Source organism: Anomaloglossus baeobatrachus, chromosome 1, assembly GCF_048569485.1.
Source record: "Anomaloglossus baeobatrachus isolate aAnoBae1 chromosome 1, aAnoBae1.hap1, whole genome shotgun sequence".
Lineage (NCBI taxonomy): Eukaryota > Metazoa > Chordata > Amphibia > Anura > Aromobatidae > Anomaloglossus > Anomaloglossus baeobatrachus.
This window is the reverse complement of record NC_134353.1, coordinates 654,912,686-654,934,020: the sequence shown is the minus strand read 5'-3', so window position 1 is coordinate 654,934,020 and position 21,335 is coordinate 654,912,686. Positions and strand designations below refer to the sequence as shown.

Genomic DNA, 21,335 nt, shown 5'->3' with positions numbered 1-21,335 from the left:
GTAATGGGAAAGTCTTCATTTAAGGCCTAAAACACACTTCCGCATAAAAGACATAAGTGTGACACGTTCCGTTTTTCGGGTCCGTGTTCCGTTTTTTATGGGCGTTTCTCCGGTACGTATGACATCCATGTGATGGCGTATGCTTGCCGTGTGTGCGCGTGTGGAATGGCTGTGTATGCGTACGTGTAATGTTCCGTGTGTGATGCACAATGTCGTTGATACATGTCAGCTGACTGCAGACAGAGTTGCGCGATGAGAATGAACTCGGGTGAACTTCACCCGACTTCATTGTCATATCGCGGCTCTGTCTGGGTGTCGCGTACTGATTAGCGGTCACCCGTGAAGGATTCACCGGTGACCGCTAATCCACTGAGTGACTGAAGTGAGCAGCGCGATCAGCGCTGCCGTCACTCAGGCTACCCGCGACCAGCTGGAGCCCCCCCCCCTCCAAGACCTCAACTCACCTGTGACTTCATCGCTGTCACTCAGGCGACTTGCTGTCACAGGTTGAGGATCCAGCGGTGGCTGCGAGTAACCTCAGTGACAGCACAGCTGATCGCGCGGCTCACCTCAGTTGCTGCGTGGAGCTGTCAGGAGCGGCGGTGTTCTTCTGCAGCTCCTGTCACCTTCATGTAGCAGAGCTGGAAGCAACGCGGGACCTCCGTGGATTACGCCGGACATGGATGAGTTTTTGGGGCTTAATAAATTGGTGAACGAGGGTATTTGTTATTGTTTTTTTTATTGGAAATAAAAGGATTTTTCGTTGTGTGCGTTTATTAACTTTAAATTACAGGTTAATCATTGAGGGTGTCTCATAGACGCCTGCAATGATTAATCTAGCACTTAGTGGCAGCTATGGGTTGCTGCCATTAACTCCTTATTACCCTGATTGCCAACGCACCAGGGCAAAATCGGGAAGAGCCGGGTAGAGTTCCAGAACTATCGCATCTAATGGATGAGGCAATTCTGGGCGGCTGCTGGCTGATATTTTTAGGCTGCGGGGCTCCCCATAACGTGGAGCTTCCCATCCTGAGAATACCAGCCTTCAGCCGTATGGCTTTACCCTGGCTGGTATCAAAATTGGGTGGGGGAGCGCATGTCGTTTTTTTTTTTTTTTTTTTTTTTAATTAATTATTTATTTTACTGCACAGTATAGACCCGCCCACAGGTGGCTGTGATTGGTTCCAGAGAGACAGCCGTCACTCAGCGTGTCTAACTGCAACCAAACATAGGTGCCTGTGGGCGGGGGAAGCAGGGAATACAACATTGATTAATGAGCAGTTGGCATTTTCAAATTAATTGAAGCCGCGTATCTTTGGAACAGCTGTTCTTCGCCGCGCTGATGATCGGGGATTGGCGAGTATGCGACAGGGGAAGATACAGACTGAGCCCAAAAGGGATGATGACTGAATAGCAACAGAGAAAAAAAAAAAAAAAAAAAAGCCAGACATCGTTCATTTAAAGACGCACACGGACAGTACGTGCTGAACACGGACATGCTACGTGTGCCGTCCGTGCAGGCACGGACCCATTGACTTTAGCGGGTCTGTGCCTGCGTGCTGACCGCCAAAAAACGGACATGTCGGCCGTGTGGGAAAATGCACACATACTAACCACACAGACACACGTTCCGTGTGATTTTACGTGTGTGCCATCTACCATAGGGCAACGTATCTCAGTGTCTCCGGTACGTGCAAAAACATACCAAACACGTACCGGAGGCACGGATGTGTGTTGCAGGCCTAATACAGATTTTATCCCAGAATAATGACTGATCAATTCTGGCAGAGAAAGAAGCAGATTTGTCTGATAAGATATATTACAAAGTTGCTTATCTTCATGTGCCCTATTGATTTATGAAATAATAATTAAAACAGTAACGCATTAAGTGTCCTTTCATTGGCATGAAGAGCCCTAGACAAACCCTCATAGCATTATCCCTCTCCCACCAAACACAATGCAGTAAGGCAACATTCCCTGCCATTCACCAGACTCCGATTCTTCCATCGGATGCCTTCATTACTCCATAGGAGGTTTCCTCTGCTCCAGAGTCCAGTGATGGTGTGCTTTACACTACTCTGTCTGAATCTTGGCATTGTGCTTGGTGATGTAAGGCTTGTATGTAACTTTTCAGCTATGACTCCCTCCATGGGCACAGCTTGTGTTTATTACCAGTGAAGTTTGACTTAGCGATGGCAACTCAAGCACTACACACCTCCAAACTCTACGACCTGCTCTGTAACGTTATGTGATCAGTCCCTTACTCTTCCATTTCCCAATATCAGCACCCACAACTGACTGGACAAGTGTCCCAAACTGACTTGTTACACCTGTAGCCCCTATTACAAGAGCAGGCTAGTACCAGTGAGACGAAACAAGTAGACAACATTGCATTAAGTCTCAGATGTAATAGCAAATATGTTGGTAACATCAATGTCAATATCAATATCAATGCAAATATGGCAGTATGCAATATCATCCCTATGGGGTACTTCACACACAGCGAGATCGCTACAGAGATCGCTGCTGAGTCACGTTTTTTGTGACCTCATTAGTGATCTCGCTGTGTGTGACACTGAGCAGCGATCTGGCCCCTGCTGTGAGATCGCTGCTCGTTACACACAGCGCTGGTTCGTTTTTTTATTGTTGCTCTCCCGCTGATAAGCACACATCGCTGTGTGTGACAGCGAGAGAGCAACAATCCTGAATGTGCAGGGAGCAGGAGCCGGCGTCTGACAGCCTGCGGTAAGCTGTAACTAAGGTAAACATCGGGTAACCAAGGTGGTTACCCGATATTTACCTTCGTTACCAGCCTCCGCAGCTCTCACGCTGCCAGTGCCGGCTCCTGCTCCCTGCACACGCTAAGTTAAGCGGTGTGCGCTGGTAACTAAGGTAAACATCGGGTAACCATACCCAATGTTTACCTTAGTTACCAGTGTCCACAGCTTCCAGACGCCGGCTCCGTGCAAGCGCAGCGTCGCTTGCACGTCGCTGCTGGCTGGGGGCTGGTCACTGGTGAGATCTGCCTGTTTGACAGCTCACCAGCGACCATGTAGCGATGCAGCAGCGATCCTGACCAGGTCAGATCGCTGGTCGGATCGCTGCTGCATCGCTAAAGTGTGAAGGAACCCTAAGGCTGGGGCCACAAGAGGATTACTGCGATCCCCTAGCATGACACTCACGCTGGCAGTACAGCAGAACCGAGTGTCATGCTAGTATACATGCGACTGAGGTCCGACTGTGCGAGCGGACCTCAGCAGCGAGGAGCGGGCTGGCGCTAAGGAGGGGTAGGCCGGTGCTGCGGAGGGGAGGGAGGGATTTCTCTTCCTCTCTCCTCTGTAGCTGGCTATTGCCATTCTCTCCCTGCACGCACGGTACACCAGTGTATCGCGAGTGCAGTGCGATTTTTCTCTCGCCCCATACACTTGAATGGGTGCGAGAGAAAAAGTCTCGCATTACAATTGCTGCATGCTGCAATTGTTTTCTCGGTCCGATTAGGGATGAGGAAATAAATCGCTCATGTGTGCTGACACACAGGCTAGAATTGGTCTGAGTGGAATGCGATGTTTTATCGCACTCCACATGCACAGTTTCTCACTGTGTGGCTTAGGCCTAATCTGTACACTCAAATTGGGATCAATGCCTCATTGGAATGAAGCCAATAATGCTATAATAGTGCTGTGTGCAAGTGAATATACAGGACTACAAGCAGGAATAACACCGGAGCAGCTCCTCAGGATACACTGCAGTGCTTGTGCATTAGGTGATAGCAACATGAAGAGGCATGTAAGGCTCTGAGATCCAGGGGTTACACAACAGGCGTGTTGCCTAACAGGTTTAACCAAATGTGAGTGTTAATCACTGTGTAATATTTTAAGGTGCTATATGCAAATGAGCCTAAGAGCATGTGCGCACATTGCGTTCTGTACCTTGCAGAAATAAACGCATCCTCTAGCAGAATTTGACAATGTCAAATTTGGTTTTGATCATAAAACCGCTTGAAAAACGCATGCGTTTTGAGTAAGTTTTCATTGCGTTTTGATTGCTTTTCACATGCGTTTTTCTTGCTTTTTGGTAGTTGCGTTTCCAATACATTGTCATGATAGAATAAAGCTTCCAGAAATGAAAAACAAAAAAAAATAAAAAATTTCATTGTCATTTCATGCTACCAAACATTCATTACATTCTGTTGAATAGGTAGAATCTCTTGGAAAAGGTCTTTGCAAAATGGAACTCTACGTTAGTTGAGGATGTGATGTAATCAGGGAAGACGATAAGCTCACTACCAGCCAAAAACGGATGAGATGTTCGTGACAAATATACATGCAGATCGCATTAAAAAAAATGCAAGTGAAACGCAATGATTTGCATTTAGGATGCGTTTTGATAATTCTCATTGACTTCAATGTTAGCAAAACGCTGCCAAAATGCACAAAAGAATTGACATGCTGCTTTTTCAAACGCAGAGATTTTGACAAAATGTTATCACAAAAAACGCAGATTAGAACGCATAGTGCGCACAAAATATGCCGATTCCCCATAGACTTTGCTTTGAAAGCAAAACGCATGCATGTTGGCATTAAAACGCTGCAGAAATGCATAAAAAAAACGCAACGTGCGCACACAGCCTAATGGATTACATATGATGATGGACGAACCCACCGATGTTCATTATCGGGAGACTCGCCAGAACTTTTTGAAAAGTTAGTTTGGGTTCTGAGAACACGAACCGCAAACTTTGGCTTTACAATTATGGGATGGAGCGAGTCTGTAAAATAAAGACTATACTTAATAATAAACAATGTCACTATACTTACCGCTCCTACGACGCGTCCTGCAGACCCGCTCATCCGCTGTCTCTTGGCCGCTTCTGCTTCCGGGTCCAATCATTTGATCGTTACCATCAGCCACCTTCTCACTCTGTATAGACGTTTGTCTGTACAGAGTGATGAAGCAGAGCGGACATTGCTCTCCCTGTGGACTACGTCGACAATGGATTTGATGTCATTAACCCCTTCATTACTCATTCATTGATTTAAAAAAAAAAAAAAAAAATTAATGGGTTTCCCTGTATTTTGATTGCCAGCCAAGGTAAAGTCAGGCAGATGAGGGTGAGAGCCCCATGTCATCTGCTTTATCTGCGCTGAGAATCAAAAATACCACGGAGCGCTACGTAATTTTTTTTTTTTAATTTATTTTTACACTACTATATATGTGAGGGACCCAACAGCCAATCTCCGACACAGTCATGCAGAATGGGCATCTGTGATTGGCTGTTTGAATAACCTGGAATCTGCCCTTATATTCTAGAGGCTAGCATGTATGGGCTGGTTTCAGGTTACTCTAGCATCCAATCACAGATGCCCACTCTGACAGCATCTGTGATTGTTTTATTTTACAGTTAAAATAACAGACAAAGAAAAAAAATATATATATTTTATTAGAAATAAAAAGAGAAGACATTTAGGAATCCATCTCTATAACCCAACAAACCCTCCAATGTAGTTCAAAGGCGGGCGAGCATCTTCAGCTCTGCTACATCTGTGCGAGAAGACAAACACACGTATGTTCAGACAGACTCAGCTGAGAGCGGTCTGAGACTTAATATAATAATTTATTCATTTATATAGCGCTTCACCCGAGTGCACAGCTGAGGCTTGAGTATGACTCCTGCGAGTCTCGCAGCAGTATCACCCAACACGGCACACACTGACAGAAGCGCCTCAGCTGCATGGAAATAGGAGCAGCCGACCTGCTCCTGTAAGGAGCGTGTGCGCCGTATCGGGTTAGACCGATGTGAGACTCGCACAGTAACAGTCAAAGTTCAATTTAGTCCATGGCTCATGGACTTGGGTGAACCCTGACGTCCCCACGAACACAGCCGAAAACTGCAGAGCGACGAGCAATAAAGTGAATACCACTGGAAGTATGATCGGACCTGGATGCAGAAGTGACCGGGATACAGCAGCTGATGGGGTCTGCAGGATGCGTCGTGGGAGCGGTAAGTATAATTTTTTTTTTTTTTTTTTTTTTTTTACAGCCCCCGGACCCGAACTGTAGCATGAGCTTTACTCTCGTGTTCAAGACAGTGTACACTATACACTAACTGTGTTCGGTACGGACCTCTAACTTTACACAGTTCGGGTTCACCCATCACCAATTACAGATGCACAAGCACAATATGTACCGTAAACATATATAGTAAGCTGTAGAAGCACATTTGTTACATAGATCGTGACGACCACCTGAGAAGAGACCCCTGACACACGTTTCTTCTTCAGAGGGTCCTAATATATTGTGTATCCCACTATTCATGCTCATACATTGTGCTCAGGCATCACAATAATGCTAATATACATTGATTGGTGTACTTTAATTATTTGTGCGGTTTCACCTCAATGTAAAAAAAAGAGATATATAGATCTATATACACACACACACACACACACACACACACAGTCAGTCAGTATACAGTTATTCCATGTACTCCTGGTTTAGATGGTATGGTTTGTTGGAGTACATTGTCTACAAACCATTAGGCTCATTTGCACATAGCACCTTAATAGTTTACCCAGGGACTTATACTCACTTGTATAGAGATGAGAGAACCTGAATAGTAAAGTTTGGCGTTTGTACTGAACACAGACTTTACAACACCAAATGAATAATCATCGTTAGAGCGCTTTAGGTCTGCAAACCACTCAAGCGAGCATTGCTGTGCTTGGGTACGTTTGGTGCTCGGCCCAGTGTGACCAAGTGTTTGAACGGTGGTAACAGTCAGTGTTATCGGCTATAATAAATATATTACATATACACACACAAACTATTTTTTGGATTATAATATGCACTTTTCCTCCCAAAAATTGGGAGGAAAGTGAGGGGTGCGTTTTATAATCTGAATTAGGCTTAGGCTAAGTTCACATTTCCGTTGTTTTGCATCAGTCACATGCGTCGCTTGACGCATGTGACTGATGCGCTGTTCAACGGATGACAAAGAACAGAATTCTTTGTCGGATTCCGTTGTGTGCGGGGGGCAGAGTTCGGGGGGGGGGGGGGGCACTGAGGACGTCAGTGCCGCAGGGACTGCAGGACAGGTGAGTGTGTGTGAGAGTGTGAGTGTGTATACACATGCTGAATGCGGGAGGGGCGGAGCCGAGCGGGGGGCGGGGCCAGGCTCTGAGGATGTCAGCGGCAGTGCTGCGGTCTGCATGGCTGGGGACAGGTGTGTGTGTGTGTGTGTGTGTGTGTGTGTGTGTGTGTGTGTGTGTATATATACACACGTGCGGAAGGGGGCGGGGCCGAGCGGGGAAGTGTCGGCCTCCCTGCACACGTAACCAGACTAAATATCGGGTAACAAAGCACCCGATGTTTACCTTGGTTACCCGATCTTTACCTTGGTTATGGGCCTACACCGCTTAGCGCTGGCTCCTTACACCGTAACCAGGGTAAACCAACCAAAGCTGGTGACGTGTGCAGGGAGCCAGAGAGCATGCGCAGCGAAATCAGACGGATCGCGCTGCTCAAAAAACGTTACATGCTGCGTTCCTCCCGCTCGGCGGTCAGTCGTTCCACGACTGATCAGTCGGGCGGAGGGTGCAACGCAGCATCATCAGTCACAATCCGCTGCTCATACAAGTCTATGGGAGCAACGGAATCCGCTAAACGGATTCCGTTGTTTACAAGAGCAGCGGATTGTGACTGATACATTTTAGCGGAAATGTGAACTGAGCCTTACTTGGGGTGGTGGAGAGGGGTCTCAGGAGGCTGGGCGAATGCTGTGGTAGCTGTACGGGGTCTGCGGCGGCCAGTGCTGCGGCGGCTCTGAGGGGTCTGCGCTGGCTCTGCGGGGCAGCTGGTGAGAACTTCAAATAATGGCACCTGGGGTTGGCATTTGGGCAGATAGAGCGCTCTACTCAAGATCTCATCTGCAGACGCACTGCTTCCAGCCCATTGATTTCCCAGCAGCGAACTTAAGGAAAATGACGCCTGGAGGTGGTGTTTACGCAGATGAGATCTCGCCTTGCAATTGAGCCAAGAGCTCAGTCTGCGCTGACTCCGGGCGCCATTTCTTTGAAGCCCTCACCGCAAGCAGCCCCAGTACAGCTGCCCCAGCTCGAGCCCCAGGACAGCCGACAGTTTTTAGGACACACACCAGCCCTGCCTCCTGTGACCCCACTCCACCACCCCCTCTGGTAAGGCTGCTTTCACACATCCGGTTTTTTGCAGTGCGGCCCAAAAACCTACGCAACGGATGCGGCGAAAAAAACGGATCCGTTGCGTTGCATAAGTTTTTCCATGCGGCCCGTCCGTTTGACGGATGCGGCTTGATACTGAGCATGCGCAGTGCAAAAAAAAACTGCATCCGGCGTCTATAGGCTTGCATTGTAAATCACGCCGCATCCGGATCGCCGCACAAAAAAAAACAAAAAAAAAAAAACACCACAACGTGCCAGGCAACGTTCCATCCGGCCGCCGCATTGGCTAAATATGCCGCATCCGGCAAAATCCGGACGCAACGCAAGGCCATGCAGCACATTACAGCGCTAATGCAAGTCTATGCAGAAAAAAAATGTAACCGGCGCCAAACGCGCCCCCCCCCCCAAAAAAAAACAAACAAAACACAAAACGGTTGCGTTTTTTCTGCAAAGCACCGTATTGTGCCAATCACCAAAAAACGGATGTGTGAAAACAGCCTAAGACACAACCTCTTTCCCCACCCTTTTTTGCGCCGAATTTGAGGTGATTCACCTCCCATATCTCCTCTTATCGTGTGTTTTCTCATCCTCTGATTTTATTATTCATAGTTTTTTTCCAATAAAGTTGCTTTTCTGATACAATTCATATTTGAAAGTTTTTCTGGTTGACCTACTTATCGCCTTTGGGGATTTTCGGTGCTTTGTATCAGTGAGTGCTTTACGAACCGTCCAGCGATATGACCCCCGGAAGAAGCCCACACGAAACGCGCGTAGGGGTCTTGGTGGGACTCATATCGCTGGACACACGGAATTATGGGTAAGCTTTCAACCTTATGATGCAATTTTTTGCTCTTCGGTTGAATTCTCTCTTCTTTTTGCACTTTACCTCAGCGGTGGGTTGGCAATACTTCTTTCCATTACATATATTATATATCCTGCTGCTATACGTTGTTGCTGCTATTTGCATGTGCACTTTATACCCACCCTGTTGATATACATGTGTCCTGTGTTATGATGTCCCCCTTATCTTGGATTCCTCTTTGAGCACCCTTTTTTTGTTGTTTAAATTAATATGTATTTAATAAATTATACTTTTGCATTCAATCTTGGTGGATCTCTGACTCACTCTTTATAGGTTTATAATTGCTCTTTGAGTCACTACCTATTACCACTCTTACTCTTGGTATTATTCCAGAGGTGCATGTTGGGCCCAGATTTCTGTGACCCCTCACTCCATCCTTCCCTCGGTCAGTTCAGATGTTGTTAACATCTTGGCAATGGGACTGGATGAAAAGCGGAATTCAATGAGTAAAAGATGCATGTAGTTTATGTTGTAGTTCTTTCTCCGTTATGCGGGGGTTTCTGAAATATATATATATATATATATATATATATATATATATATATATATATATATATATATATATATATATATATATTCACTGCAGAGCAGACAGATTCTGATGGACTGTATGGGGCAGGTCGGGTTCCTACAGTATCTTCTCACTTATCAGGGCTTATTCAGATGATGCATTTTAAACGCTGCACTTTAATATCCCAGCACAGTCTCTGACATCTCATGCACAGGCAGAATTTTTTTTTCATCCCAAAGCCATCAGCATTTTTCACCTATTCAAAATGAATAATAAAAAAAAACAAACAACCACACAAGTATATTTTCTGCAGCCTTTTAGCTGCCAACCCTCCGCAGGAGCACAAAGCTTCCCATTGTTTCTTATGCAGAGTTTTGCTCCAATCAGCCTGTGCTGGTGGATGTGACCCTGGTAGCACTAATGTCCCAGCACCCTACATTACCTGGTCAGCGCCTTGGTCAGCACAGGGCGGGTGTGCAGCAGCTGCAGGTACGTCCGCAGCAGGGCTGTGGGTAAGGACGCAGCCTCAGGGATCGGTCTGGACGCCAGCGGCATAGCTGCACTAACCACCTGCTCCTGCTGGAGGTGTGCACTGTGAGGCAGGGCCCCTGACTCCGCCTATATAACTATGGCCGCCGCCTTCAGAGACCGAGCGCGACATCAGACGGAAACCGAAGCGTCCACTACAGAGCCGCAATACCATGAAGGCGCTCAGCCGCTCCATGCCTTCGGCTCTATTCCAGTGTAACAAATAAGTGACAGCCCCTAACTAGACAGCGTGCTGATTCGCTCGTACTGTGTATGTGATATCTGATTGGTAGGCTGCTGCGATCCGTTCATTGGTTGGAGGTAGAATGAGCTCTTTTGTAATTGGTTGTGTTCTGTTTGCGACTAAGGTAACCTCCCTGAAGTGGGCGGAGTTATAGATCCAGCTGGCGGGAGTTTCTCGGCGCGGGAAATACAGTGTTGTGCCGGGATGGTGCTGCAGAACAGCGGGAGACTGAGAGGCGAATCTCGGGGTGACGGGGACGGCCCGCAGTGAGTATCCGGAGCACGGGGCTTGTATACTGCCGGGTCTGTGGGCTGGAAACACCATTCAACCGCTGCTCTACTGTCTGTGGATGAAAACAGCTTTTCCAATATGAAACCTGCCAAGAATGTGCCCAAACTGCCCATGATCAGGATAACTGCCCTATGGGAGAGGTGGTATCTGCTTGGTATCACACTGCCCATGATCAGGGTAGGCTGTGACCTATGGGAGAGGTGGCATCTGCCTGGTATCACACTGCCCATGATCAGGATAACTGCCCTATGGGAGAGGTGGTATCTGCCTGGTATCACACTGCCCATGATCAGGATAGGCCGTGACCTATGGGAGAGGTGGCACCTGCCTGGTATCACACTGCCCATGATCAGGGTAGGCCGTGACCTATGGGAGAGGTGGCACCTGCCTGGTATCACACTGCCCATGATCAGGGTAGGCCGTGACCTATGGGAGAGGTGGCATCTGCCTGGTATCACACTGCCCATGATCAGGATACACAGTGGCCTATGGGAGAGGTGGCATCTGCCTGGTATCACACTGGCCATGATCAGGATACACAGTGGCCTATGGGAGAGGTGGCACCTGCCTGGTATCACACTGGCCATGATCAGGATACACAGTGGCCTATGGGAGAGGTGGCACCTGCCTGGTATCACACTGCCCATGATCAGGATACACAGTGGCCTATGGGAGAGGTGGCATCTGCCTGGTATCACACTGCCCATGATCAGGATAGGCCGTGACCTATGGGAGAGGTGGTATCTGCTTGGTATCACACTGCCCATGATCAGGATAGGCCGTGACCTATGGGAGAGGTGGCATCTGCCTGGTATCACACTGCCCATGATCAGGATAGGCCGTGACCTATGGGAGAGGTGGCATCTGCCTGGTATCACACTGCCCATGATCAGGGTAGGCCATGACCTATGGGAGAGGTGGTATCTGCTTGGTATCACACTGGCCATGATCAGGATACACAGTGGCCTATGGGAGAGGTGGCACCTGCCTGGTATCACACTGCCCATGATCAGGGTAGGCCGTGACCTATGGGAGAGGTGGCACCTGCCTGGTATCACACTGCCCATGATCAGGATACACAGTGGCCTATGGGAGAGGTGGCACCTGCCTGGTATCACACTGCCCATGATCAGGATAGGCCGTGACCTATGGGAGAGGTGGCATCTGCCTGGTATCACACTGCCCATGATCAGGGTAGGCCATGACCTATGGGAGAGGGGGTATCTGCTTGGTATCACACTGGCCATGATCAGGATACACAGTGGCCTATGGGAGAGGTGGCACCTGCCTGGTATCACACTGGCCATGATCAGGGTAGGCCGTGACCTATGGGAGAGGTGGCACTTGCCTGGTATCACAATTTCCATGATCAGGATACACAGTGACCTATGGGAGAGGTGGCATCTCCCTGGTATAACACTGCCCATGATCAGGGTAGGCCGTGACCTATGGGAGAGGTGGCACCTGCCTGGTATCACACTGCCCATGATCAGGATACACAGTGGCCTATGGGAGAGGTGGCATCTGCCTGGTATCACACTGCCCATGATCAGGATAGGCCGTGACCTATGGGAGAGGTGGTATCTGCTTGGTATCACACTGCCCATGATCAGGATAGGCCGTGACCTATGGGAGAGGTGGCATCTGCCTGGTATCACACTGCCCATGATCAGGATACACAGTGGCCTATGGGAGAGGTGGCACCTGCCTGGTATCACACTGCCCATGATCAGGGTAGGCCATGACCTATGGGAGAGGTGGTATCTGCTTGGTATCACACTGGCCATGATCAGGATACACAGTGGCCTATGGGAGAGGTGGCACCTGCCTGGTATCACACTGCCCATGATCAGGGTAGGCCGTGACCTATGGGAGAGGTGGCACCTGCCTGGTATCACACTGCCCATGATCAGGATACACAGTGGCCTATGGGAGAGGTGGCACCTGCCTGGTATCACACTGCCCATGATCAGGGTAGGCCGTGACCTATGGGAGAGGTGGCACTTGCCTGGTATCACAATTTCCATTATCAGGATACACAGTGACCTATGGGAGAGGTGGCATCTGCCTGGTATAACACTGCCCATGATCAGGGTAGGCCGTGACCTATGGGAGAGGTGGCACCTGCCTGGTATCACACTGCCCATGATCAGGATACACAGTGGCCTATGGGAGAGGTGGCACCTGCCTGGTATCACACTGCCCATGATCAGGATACACAGTGGCCTATGGGAGAGGTGGCATCTGCCTGGTTTCACACTGCCCATGATCAGGAAAGGCCGTGACCTATGGGAGAGGTGGCACCTGCCTGGTATCACACTGGCCATGATCAGGATAACTGCCCTATGGGAGAGGTGGCACCTGCCTGGTATCACACTGCCCATGATCAGGGTAGGCCGTGACCTATGGGAGAGGTGGCACCTGCCTGGTATCACACTGCCCATGATCAGGATACACAGTGGCCTATGGGAGAGGTGGCACCTGCCTGGTATCACACTGCCCATGATCAGGGTAGGCCGTGACCTATGGGAGAGGTGGCACTTGCCTGGTATCACAATTTCCATGATCAGGATACACAGTGACCTATGGGAGAGGTGGCATCTGCCTGGTATAACACTGCCCATGATCAGGGTAGGCCGTGACCTATGGGAGAGGTGGCATCTGCCTGGTATCACACTGCCCATGATCAGGGTAGGCCGTGACCTATGGGAGAGGTGGCATCTGCCTGGTATCACACTGGCCATGATCAGGATACACAGTGGCCTATGGGAGAGGTGGCACCTGCCTGGTATCACACTGCCCATGATCAGGATACACAGTGGCCTATGGGAGAGGTGGCACCTGCCTGGTATCACACTGCCCATGATCAGGGTAGGCCGTGACCTATGGGAGAGGTGGCACTTGCCTGGTATCACAATTTCCATGATCAGGATACACAGTGACCTATGGGAGAGGTGGCATCTGCCTGGTATAACACTGCCCATGATCAGGGTAGGCCGTGACCTATGGGAGAGGTGGCATCTGCCTGGTATCACACTGCCCATGATCAGGGTAGGCCGTGACCTATGGGAGAGGTGGCATCTGCCTGGTATCACACTGGCCATGATCAGGATACACAGTGACCTATGGGAGAGGTGGCACCTGCCTGGTATCACACTGCCCATGATCAGGATAGGCTGTGACCTATGGGAGAGGTGGCATCTGCCTGGTATCGCACTGCCCATGATCAGGATAGGCTGTGACCTATGGGAGAGGTGGCATCTGCCTGGTATCGCACTGCCCATGATCGGGATACACAGTGGCCTATGGGAGAGGATCACTGAATCTTAACTTTGCCATGAAGGAAAAAAATGTCGAAATAATTAACATGCTGCAGATTATTTTCTGCACCAAAATCTGCAAGGAAAAAAAATCTTCATGTGCACAGCAGGTCAGGGTTCTCATAGACTTTGCTGACATATGTATAGGCATGCAGATTTATGACAAATTTTCACAAAAAAATGCAGCGTGTGTACATGGCCTTCGTAAGATTGCTTTAAAAACGGAAGTGTCATTAGTTTATTTTTATCAATTAGGGTACATTCACATGACCGATCCGTTTGTCCTGGTCAGTTCCTCTTTTTTTGCAGACCCACGGACAGGACCATCTTTTTAATGTCTTTTGTGTAGGATCGGATGGCACACGGAAGATCGTCCGTATGCATCCGATCCTACAAAAAAACCCACATCGGATGCCGTATGTCCGCTCTGTTATTATGGAACATGGCCTATTCTGTTCCGTAATAACGGACCGTGACTCAATACAAGTCAAGGGGCCCGCAAAATCCCCAGAAGCCGCACGGAAGCACTTCCATGTGCCCGTGCAGTCTGTGTTCCGCTCCAGCCCCGCGGCTGCTTGCACTGCAGTGTCCGTGTCTGCCCGCAGTATCAGCAGCTTCTCACATTGCAGTGCCTGCAGCTGCGGGGATGATAAGCGCTGCTGTCCGGAGGTTAGATGAGATCATTACCTGAGGTGATGATCTCCTGATGTCAGCGCTTGTCACTGCTTTCTATGCCCACCGCGTTCTCGCGTCACGTTTCGCGGGCGGCCCGAGACTGTCACTACCGGTGACGTCACGGGTTCTCACGATACTGCTGAGAATGCGGCGGGCAATGGAAGGCAGTGACAGCGCTGACATCAGCAGAGCAGGAGATCGTCACCTCAGGTAATGATCTCCTCTAACCTCCTGATGGCAGTGCTCGTCATGCCCTGCAGTGACCTGGGCTGACCTATTGATGTTAGCTCAGGTTACTGCATTACTCTCCCAGCCAATGGGGAACATTATGTTCTTCATTGACTGGGACAGTGACTATGGCATGGATCGCCGTGGGACCCCCTTTTTGGATTACTCCGGACCCGGATTTGATTGTTCTTTTCAATAAATTGGTGAAAGAGGGAATGTGTTGGGGAGTGTTTTTTCAAATAAAACTTTTTTTGTTGTCTATTTTTTTTTTTATTACTGACTGGGTTGGTGATGTCGGGTATCTGATAGACGCCATGACATCACTAACCCCAGGGCTTGATGCCAGGTGACATTGCACATGTAGCATCAACCCCATATATTACCCCGTTTGCCACTGCACCAGGGCAACAGGATGAGTTGGGGCAAAGCGCCAGGATTGGCACGTCTAAGGGATGCGCCACTGCTGGGGCGGCTGTGGCCTGCTATTTTTAGGCTGGGGTGAGTGCAATAACCATGGACCTCCCTAGTCTGAGAATATCAGACTCCAGCTGTTCGCTTTACCTTGGTTGGAGATCCAATTTTGGGGGGACCCCCACGTGTTTTTTTTTTTTTTTTTTTTTTTTTTTTATTATTATAATTATTTATTTAATTTAAAATAACAGCGTGGGGTGCCCTCAGTTTTGGATTACCAGCCAATGTAAAGCTGCCAGCTTTAGTCTGTAGTCTGTAGTTTGCAGGCTGCAGCGGTCTGCTTTACCCTACCTAGCTGGCTACAAAAGATAAGGGGGACCCCACGTCATTTTTTTATTTTTATTTATGTATTTTTGGGCTAAATACAAGGCTAAGCACCCTTTAGTGCCACATGAAAGTCACTAAAGGGTGCCAGCTTAGAATATGCAGGGGGGTGGGACATTATATATGTCTTTCTCATATATTATCTATCCCTCCATTCATCCCTCCATTCATTCATTCATTCATTCATTCATTCATCCCTCTATCTCTCGGTCTCTATATCTATCCATCTCCATATCTACTCATCCATTTATCTTTCTTGCTGCTTCCGTTTTTTGCGGTCCGCAAAAAAACGGAAGGCACACGGATGACATACGGACCGTATACGGAACGGAACAGATGCCACACGGATGAATCCGTGAAAAAAACAGACCGTTTTTTGCGGACCGCAAAAACGGATCAGTCATGTGAATGTACCCTTACCAAAATGCATCGTATCATTCTTCAGCTCTTCGTAGAATAAACTGACTTCTCTTATAGACAAGTACTTCATATTGTGACCCATCCGTCCAGAGCACCTGCTGACATTGTTCTGCACCCAGTTTCATATATTTTCGTGCCTAGTCCAGTCATTGGCCTATTTTCCATGTGGAAGGTAGGCTTTTTGGTCATAGTTCTTTCATGAAAGCCATTCCTGGCCAGACTTCCATAGATGGATGCAGCTGGGTCCTACCGGTGGCTGCTAGTCCTGAGCTGATGACACTCCTGGTCGCAGGGAAGTAAGCCTGCTTTCACACATCCGGTTTTTCCTGTGTGGCACAATCCGGCGCTTTGCAGAAAAAAACGCAACAGTTTTTTTTTGCCGCCGGTTGCGTTTTTTTGCATAGACTTTCATTAGTGCCGGATTGTGCCGCATGGGCTTGCGTTCGGTCCGGTTTTTGCCGCATGCGGCAGATTTAGCCGATGCGGCGGCCGGATGGAACGTTGCCTGGCACGTTTTTTTGTCCGGGAAAAAAAAGCCGCATCCGGCCAATGCGGTGCGATTTGCACTGCATGCCTATGGACGCCGCATGCGTTTTTTTCCACTGCGCATGCTCAGTAGCGTGCCGCAAGCGGCAAAAACCGGATGGCCCGCATGTCAAAAACTTATACAAAGGATGCGGTTTTGTCGCGGCATCCGTTGCATAGGTTTTAGAGACGGATTGGCCAGCTCTGCTAAAACCGGAGGTGTGAAAGCAGCCTAAGCAGGATATGTGTTTCATCTACTGCCCTGAGTTGTCTCGGCCCACAACTGCATCTACGGTCCTCAATTGCACCCATTTCTTGCTGTATCTTCAAAGCACATTTTTGGAACCTCAGTCTGCTTTGAAACTTTTCCTCTGTGAGACTTTACTGATGCAGAATAACTCCCATGCCTTGTTTCTGCGCTCAGTCCTGACATGCTGTCTGCCCTGTGACATTGTCTTTCACAGCTTCACTTTTGTAGCCCTTTGAATTTTCTTCACCCAGTTTTAAGCCTCCAGCACAACAGTTTCTGTTTCAGTTAATGACTGTTTCAACCTACATAATAAAATGAGCATTTTCACCTGGTTGGTTTTATTGGTTACTCAAACCAGACCACTGACCATAATGTTATAAAATTCCTGATTTTGTGAAGGTGTATTTAGAATAATTGATGCTGTTGTGCTTTATGTGGGTATACATTTATTTTGCATGTTGCCTCTACTCGCTCACAGAAATGCTTTATGAATTTTTTTTTAATCCTCATTTTAGAGATGATTCTTCATCAGGATCGGCTGCAAAGAGACTGGAGCGCAGCCAGTGGACTGATAAGATTGATGCTCAGTATGGCTTTGAGAGGATCAAGGAGCCTGGGGAGAAAACGGGATGGCTGCTGAACATGCACCCGGTAAGTGCAGACTATCACAACCCCATTTCTTTGTCGCTCCATTGGGAGACCCAGACAATTGGGTGTATAGCTTCTGCCTCCGGAGCCCACACAAAGTATTACACTTTAAAAAGTGTAACCCCTCCCCTCTGCCTATACACCCTCCCGTGCATCACGGGCCCATCAGTTTTATGCTTTGTGTTGAAGGAGGCACACATTCACACAATGCTCCACATTTTAGTCAGCAGCAGCTGCTGATTATATCGGATGGAAGAAAAGAGGGCCCCTAAGGGGCCCCCGGCATGCTCCCTTCTCACCCCACTGAGTCGGCGGTGTTGTTAAGGTTGAGGTACCCATTGCGGGTACACAGGCAGGAGCCACATGCCGTTTTCCTTCCCCATCCCTTAGGGGCTCTGGGTGAAGTGGGATCCTAACCGGTCATCCAGGCACTGGGACCGGGCTCCCTCCGCAGCCTCAGGGGGAATCTGCCGGACAGGAGACTGAGTATCGTCAGGGACAGGACCCTGCATCTACAGGTACTCTGTGTCCCCTTGGGGACGGTGCATGGAGCACCTTGGCCTCAGACGCTGCAGCGACTGCAGTGTTGATTTTAGACCGGGACTACCGCGCCGACCGTGCCTGCTTGCCGGCCGCGGTTTTAACTTTAGTCCCCGGCTTTTGCGGCCTAGTGCATTAAACTCCCGCCCCTGGGCCTGCCAGTCAGGGGTGAGGGCGGGACGGTCGTTCTGACGCCGACAGTGAGGGCTGGAGCACACTTAGCTGTCCTCCTCCCCCCTCACTAATCACTCTGGGGCACCAGATTCCCGCACTTTTGTAGTTACGCCCACGGCTCCCTCCCCTGTGAACGCCGACAGCCATGTTTTAATCACATTCTGCCGGTGGAGGACTTCTGGCTGCAGCTCTGGGAGACCCGAGGCAGGGATTCTGGTGGCCACACACCGCTTGAGCGGTCGGTAAGCCACACCGATTACCGGTGCTGGTCCCCCTAGGGTGCTGAACTGTATATATATATACATTATATTTGTATACATTTTCTCGGTTCGGCTGTACTGTTAGCTTGTGGCTATATACCCTCCGTGATCACGCTCCTGGGAGACAACAGCATGTCGTTCACAAGGAGCAAGGGTGCCAAGACACAGGGTTATTTTGCTACCTGTACCTCTTGTGCGGCTATGCTACCTGCAGGTTCCACCTACCCTCACTGTGAGCTATGCTCGGGCCCTGGGGCACTCGCTCAGCCGGAGCCTGAGGCACTGGGGGGACCCTCGGCCCAGGTAGAACCGCTGGCTCCCCCTGTCCAGATGGCAGGGACAGAGTTAACTGTTTTAGCTGACAAACTCTCTGAGTCACTTTCACAATCCATGACTCAGTCTATGGATAAATGGTCTGCTAAGATACTAGAGGCCTTGCAGTCCAGACCGGCACTTACACAGGCCCCGGGCACTGCGGGATCACCCCCAGGCCCCTCTCGGTCTGTGACGAAGCATGCTCCTGGTGTGGCTTCTAGTTATTACGTGGAGGACTCCGGCACGGACCGCAGTCCTAGACCAGCTAAGCAGGCTCGCTTAGAATCTTCCCCGGCTTCATCACGCTGTTCGGGGTCTCAGCTTGAGGACTCTCTAGAGGATGAGGCGGAGGTCGCAGCCCAGGACTCTGACCCTGACGTTGCTCTCAATCTTGATACACCTGAAGGGGACGCCATAGTAATGACCTTATAGCGTCCATCAACCAGGTGCTAGATCTTTCTCCTCCTACTCCACTTGTAGAGGATTCGGCCTCACAACAGGAGAAACACCAGTTTAGGTTTCCTAAACGTACTCGGAGTGCTTTCTTCGATCACTCTAACTTCAGAGATGCTGTCCAGAAGCACAGGGCTTTCCCGGACAAGCGCTTTACTAAACGCCTTAATGACACACGTTACCCCTTCCCCTCTGACGTAGTTAAGGGTTGGGCTCAATGTCCCAAGGTGGATCCTCCAGTCTCTAGACTGGCGGCTAGATCCGTTGTAGCAGTGGCTGACGGTGCATCGCTCAAGGATGCCACGGACAGGCAGATAGAGCTCCTAATGAAATCCATCTATGAAGCCATAGGCGCATCTTTTGCCCCAGCCTTTGCAGCAGTGTGGGCACTCCAGGCTATCTCAGCTTGTCTATCTGAGATTAATGCGGTCACCCGTACCGCTGCGCCACAAGTAGCGTCTTTGACTTCTCAGGCGTCGGTATTTGCATCCTACGCCATGAATGCTGTCCTGGACTCGGCTAGCCGTACAGGGGTAGCATCCGCCAATTCGGTGGCAGTCCGCAGGGCCATGTGGCTACGCGAATGGAAGGCAGACTCTGCTTCCAAAAAGTTCTTGACCGGTTTGCCTTTTTCTGGCGACCGATTGTTTGGCGAGCGATTGGATGAAATTATTAAGCAATCCAAGGGAAAGGACTCCTCCTTACCCCAGCCCAAACCAAACAGACCTCAGCAACGGAAAGTTCAAGCGAGGTTTCGGTCCTTTCGGCCCTCAGCCAGATCCCAATCATCCTCGTCCAACAGGCCACAGAAGAGCCAGAGAAACTCTTCTGCATGGCGGTCTAAGTCACGTCCTCCAAAGACCGCCGGAGGCACCGTCTCCAAGGCGGCCTCCTCATGACTTTCGGCCTCCCCACACCGCATCCTCGGTCGGTGGCAGGCTCTCCCGCTTTTGCGACGCCTGGTGGCCACATGTCCAAGACCGATGGGTGAGAGACATTCTGTCTCACGGTTACAGGATAGAGTTCAACTCTCGTCCTCCGACTCTTTTTTTCAGAACATCTCCGCCCCCCGAGCGAACTGTTGCGCTTTTTCAGGCGGTGGACACTCTGAAGACAGAAGGAGTGGTGATCCCCGTTCCCCTTCAGGAACGCGGTCGCGGTTTTTACTCCAACCTGTTCGTGGTGCCAAAAAAGGACGGCTCATTCCGTCCCGTTTTGGACCTCAAATTGCTCAACAGACATGTCAGAACCAGGCGGTTTCGCATGGAATCTCTCCGCTCTGTCATCGCTTCGATGTCCCAAGGAGACTTCCTAGCATCAATCGACATCAAAGATGCCTATCTCCATGTGCCGATCGCTCCACAGCATCAACGCTTCCTGCGTTTCGCCATTGGGGACGAACACCTTCAGTTTGTGGCACTGCCCTTCGGCCTGGCGACAGCCCCACGGGTCTTCACCAAGGTCATGGCATCCGTTGTGGCAGTCCTACACTCTCAGGGCCACTCGGTGATCCCGTACCTAGACGATCTCCTAGTCAAGGCACCCTCCCGGGTGGCTTGTCAACACAGTCTGACCGTTGCTCTGGAGACTCTCCAGACGTTCGGGTGGATCATCAATTTCCCAAAGTCAAAATTGACTCCGACCCAATCACTGACGTACCTCGGGATGGAGTTTCATACTCTCTCAGCGATAGTCAAGCTACCGCTGGACAAACAGCGGTCGCTGCAAACAGGGGTGCAATCCCTCCTTCGGGCCCAGTCGCACCCCTTGAGGCGCCTCATGCACTTCCTGGGGAAGATGGTGGCAGCAATGGAGGCAGTTCCCTTTGCGCAATTTCATCTGCGTCCACTCCAATGGGACATTCTCCGCAAATGGGACAAGAGGTCGACGTCCTTAGACAGGAACGTCTCTCTTTCTCTGGCAGCCAAGACCTCTCTTCAGTGGTGGCTTCTCCCCACTTCTCTGTCGAAAAGGAAAATCCTTCCTGCCCCCATCCTGGGCTGTGGTCACGACGGACGCGAGCCTGTCAGGATGGGGAGCGGTTTTTCTCCACCACAGGGCTCAGGGAACCTGGACTCCGACAGAGTCCTCCCTTCAGATC

The 21,335-nt window shown here is 49.8% G+C and overlaps 2 protein-coding genes across 2 annotated transcripts in view; one reads left to right on the top strand and one right to left on the bottom strand.

The window, feature by feature from the left end:
* The window catches only part of PXMP2 (peroxisomal membrane protein 2), a 14,286-nt gene extending 4,030 nt beyond the window's left edge, over positions 1-10,256 (bottom strand). The window contains 1 exon segment of the mRNA XM_075319951.1: positions 10,011-10,256. Within this exon segment, the coding sequence (XP_075176066.1) occupies positions 10,011-10,123 (113 nt within the window). The 5' untranslated portion in view covers positions 10,124-10,256.
* A 261-nt stretch (positions 10,257-10,517) lies between these two features.
* POLE (DNA polymerase epsilon, catalytic subunit) overlaps positions 10,518-21,335 on the top strand; it is a 239,812-nt gene continuing 228,994 nt past the window's right edge. Inside the window, exons 1-2 of the mRNA XM_075319950.1 lie at positions 10,518-10,606; positions 17,360-17,495. Coding sequence (XP_075176065.1) covers positions 10,545-10,606; positions 17,360-17,495 — 198 coding nt within the window. The 5' untranslated portion in view covers positions 10,518-10,544. The remainder of the gene's footprint in view (positions 10,607-17,359; positions 17,496-21,335) is intronic.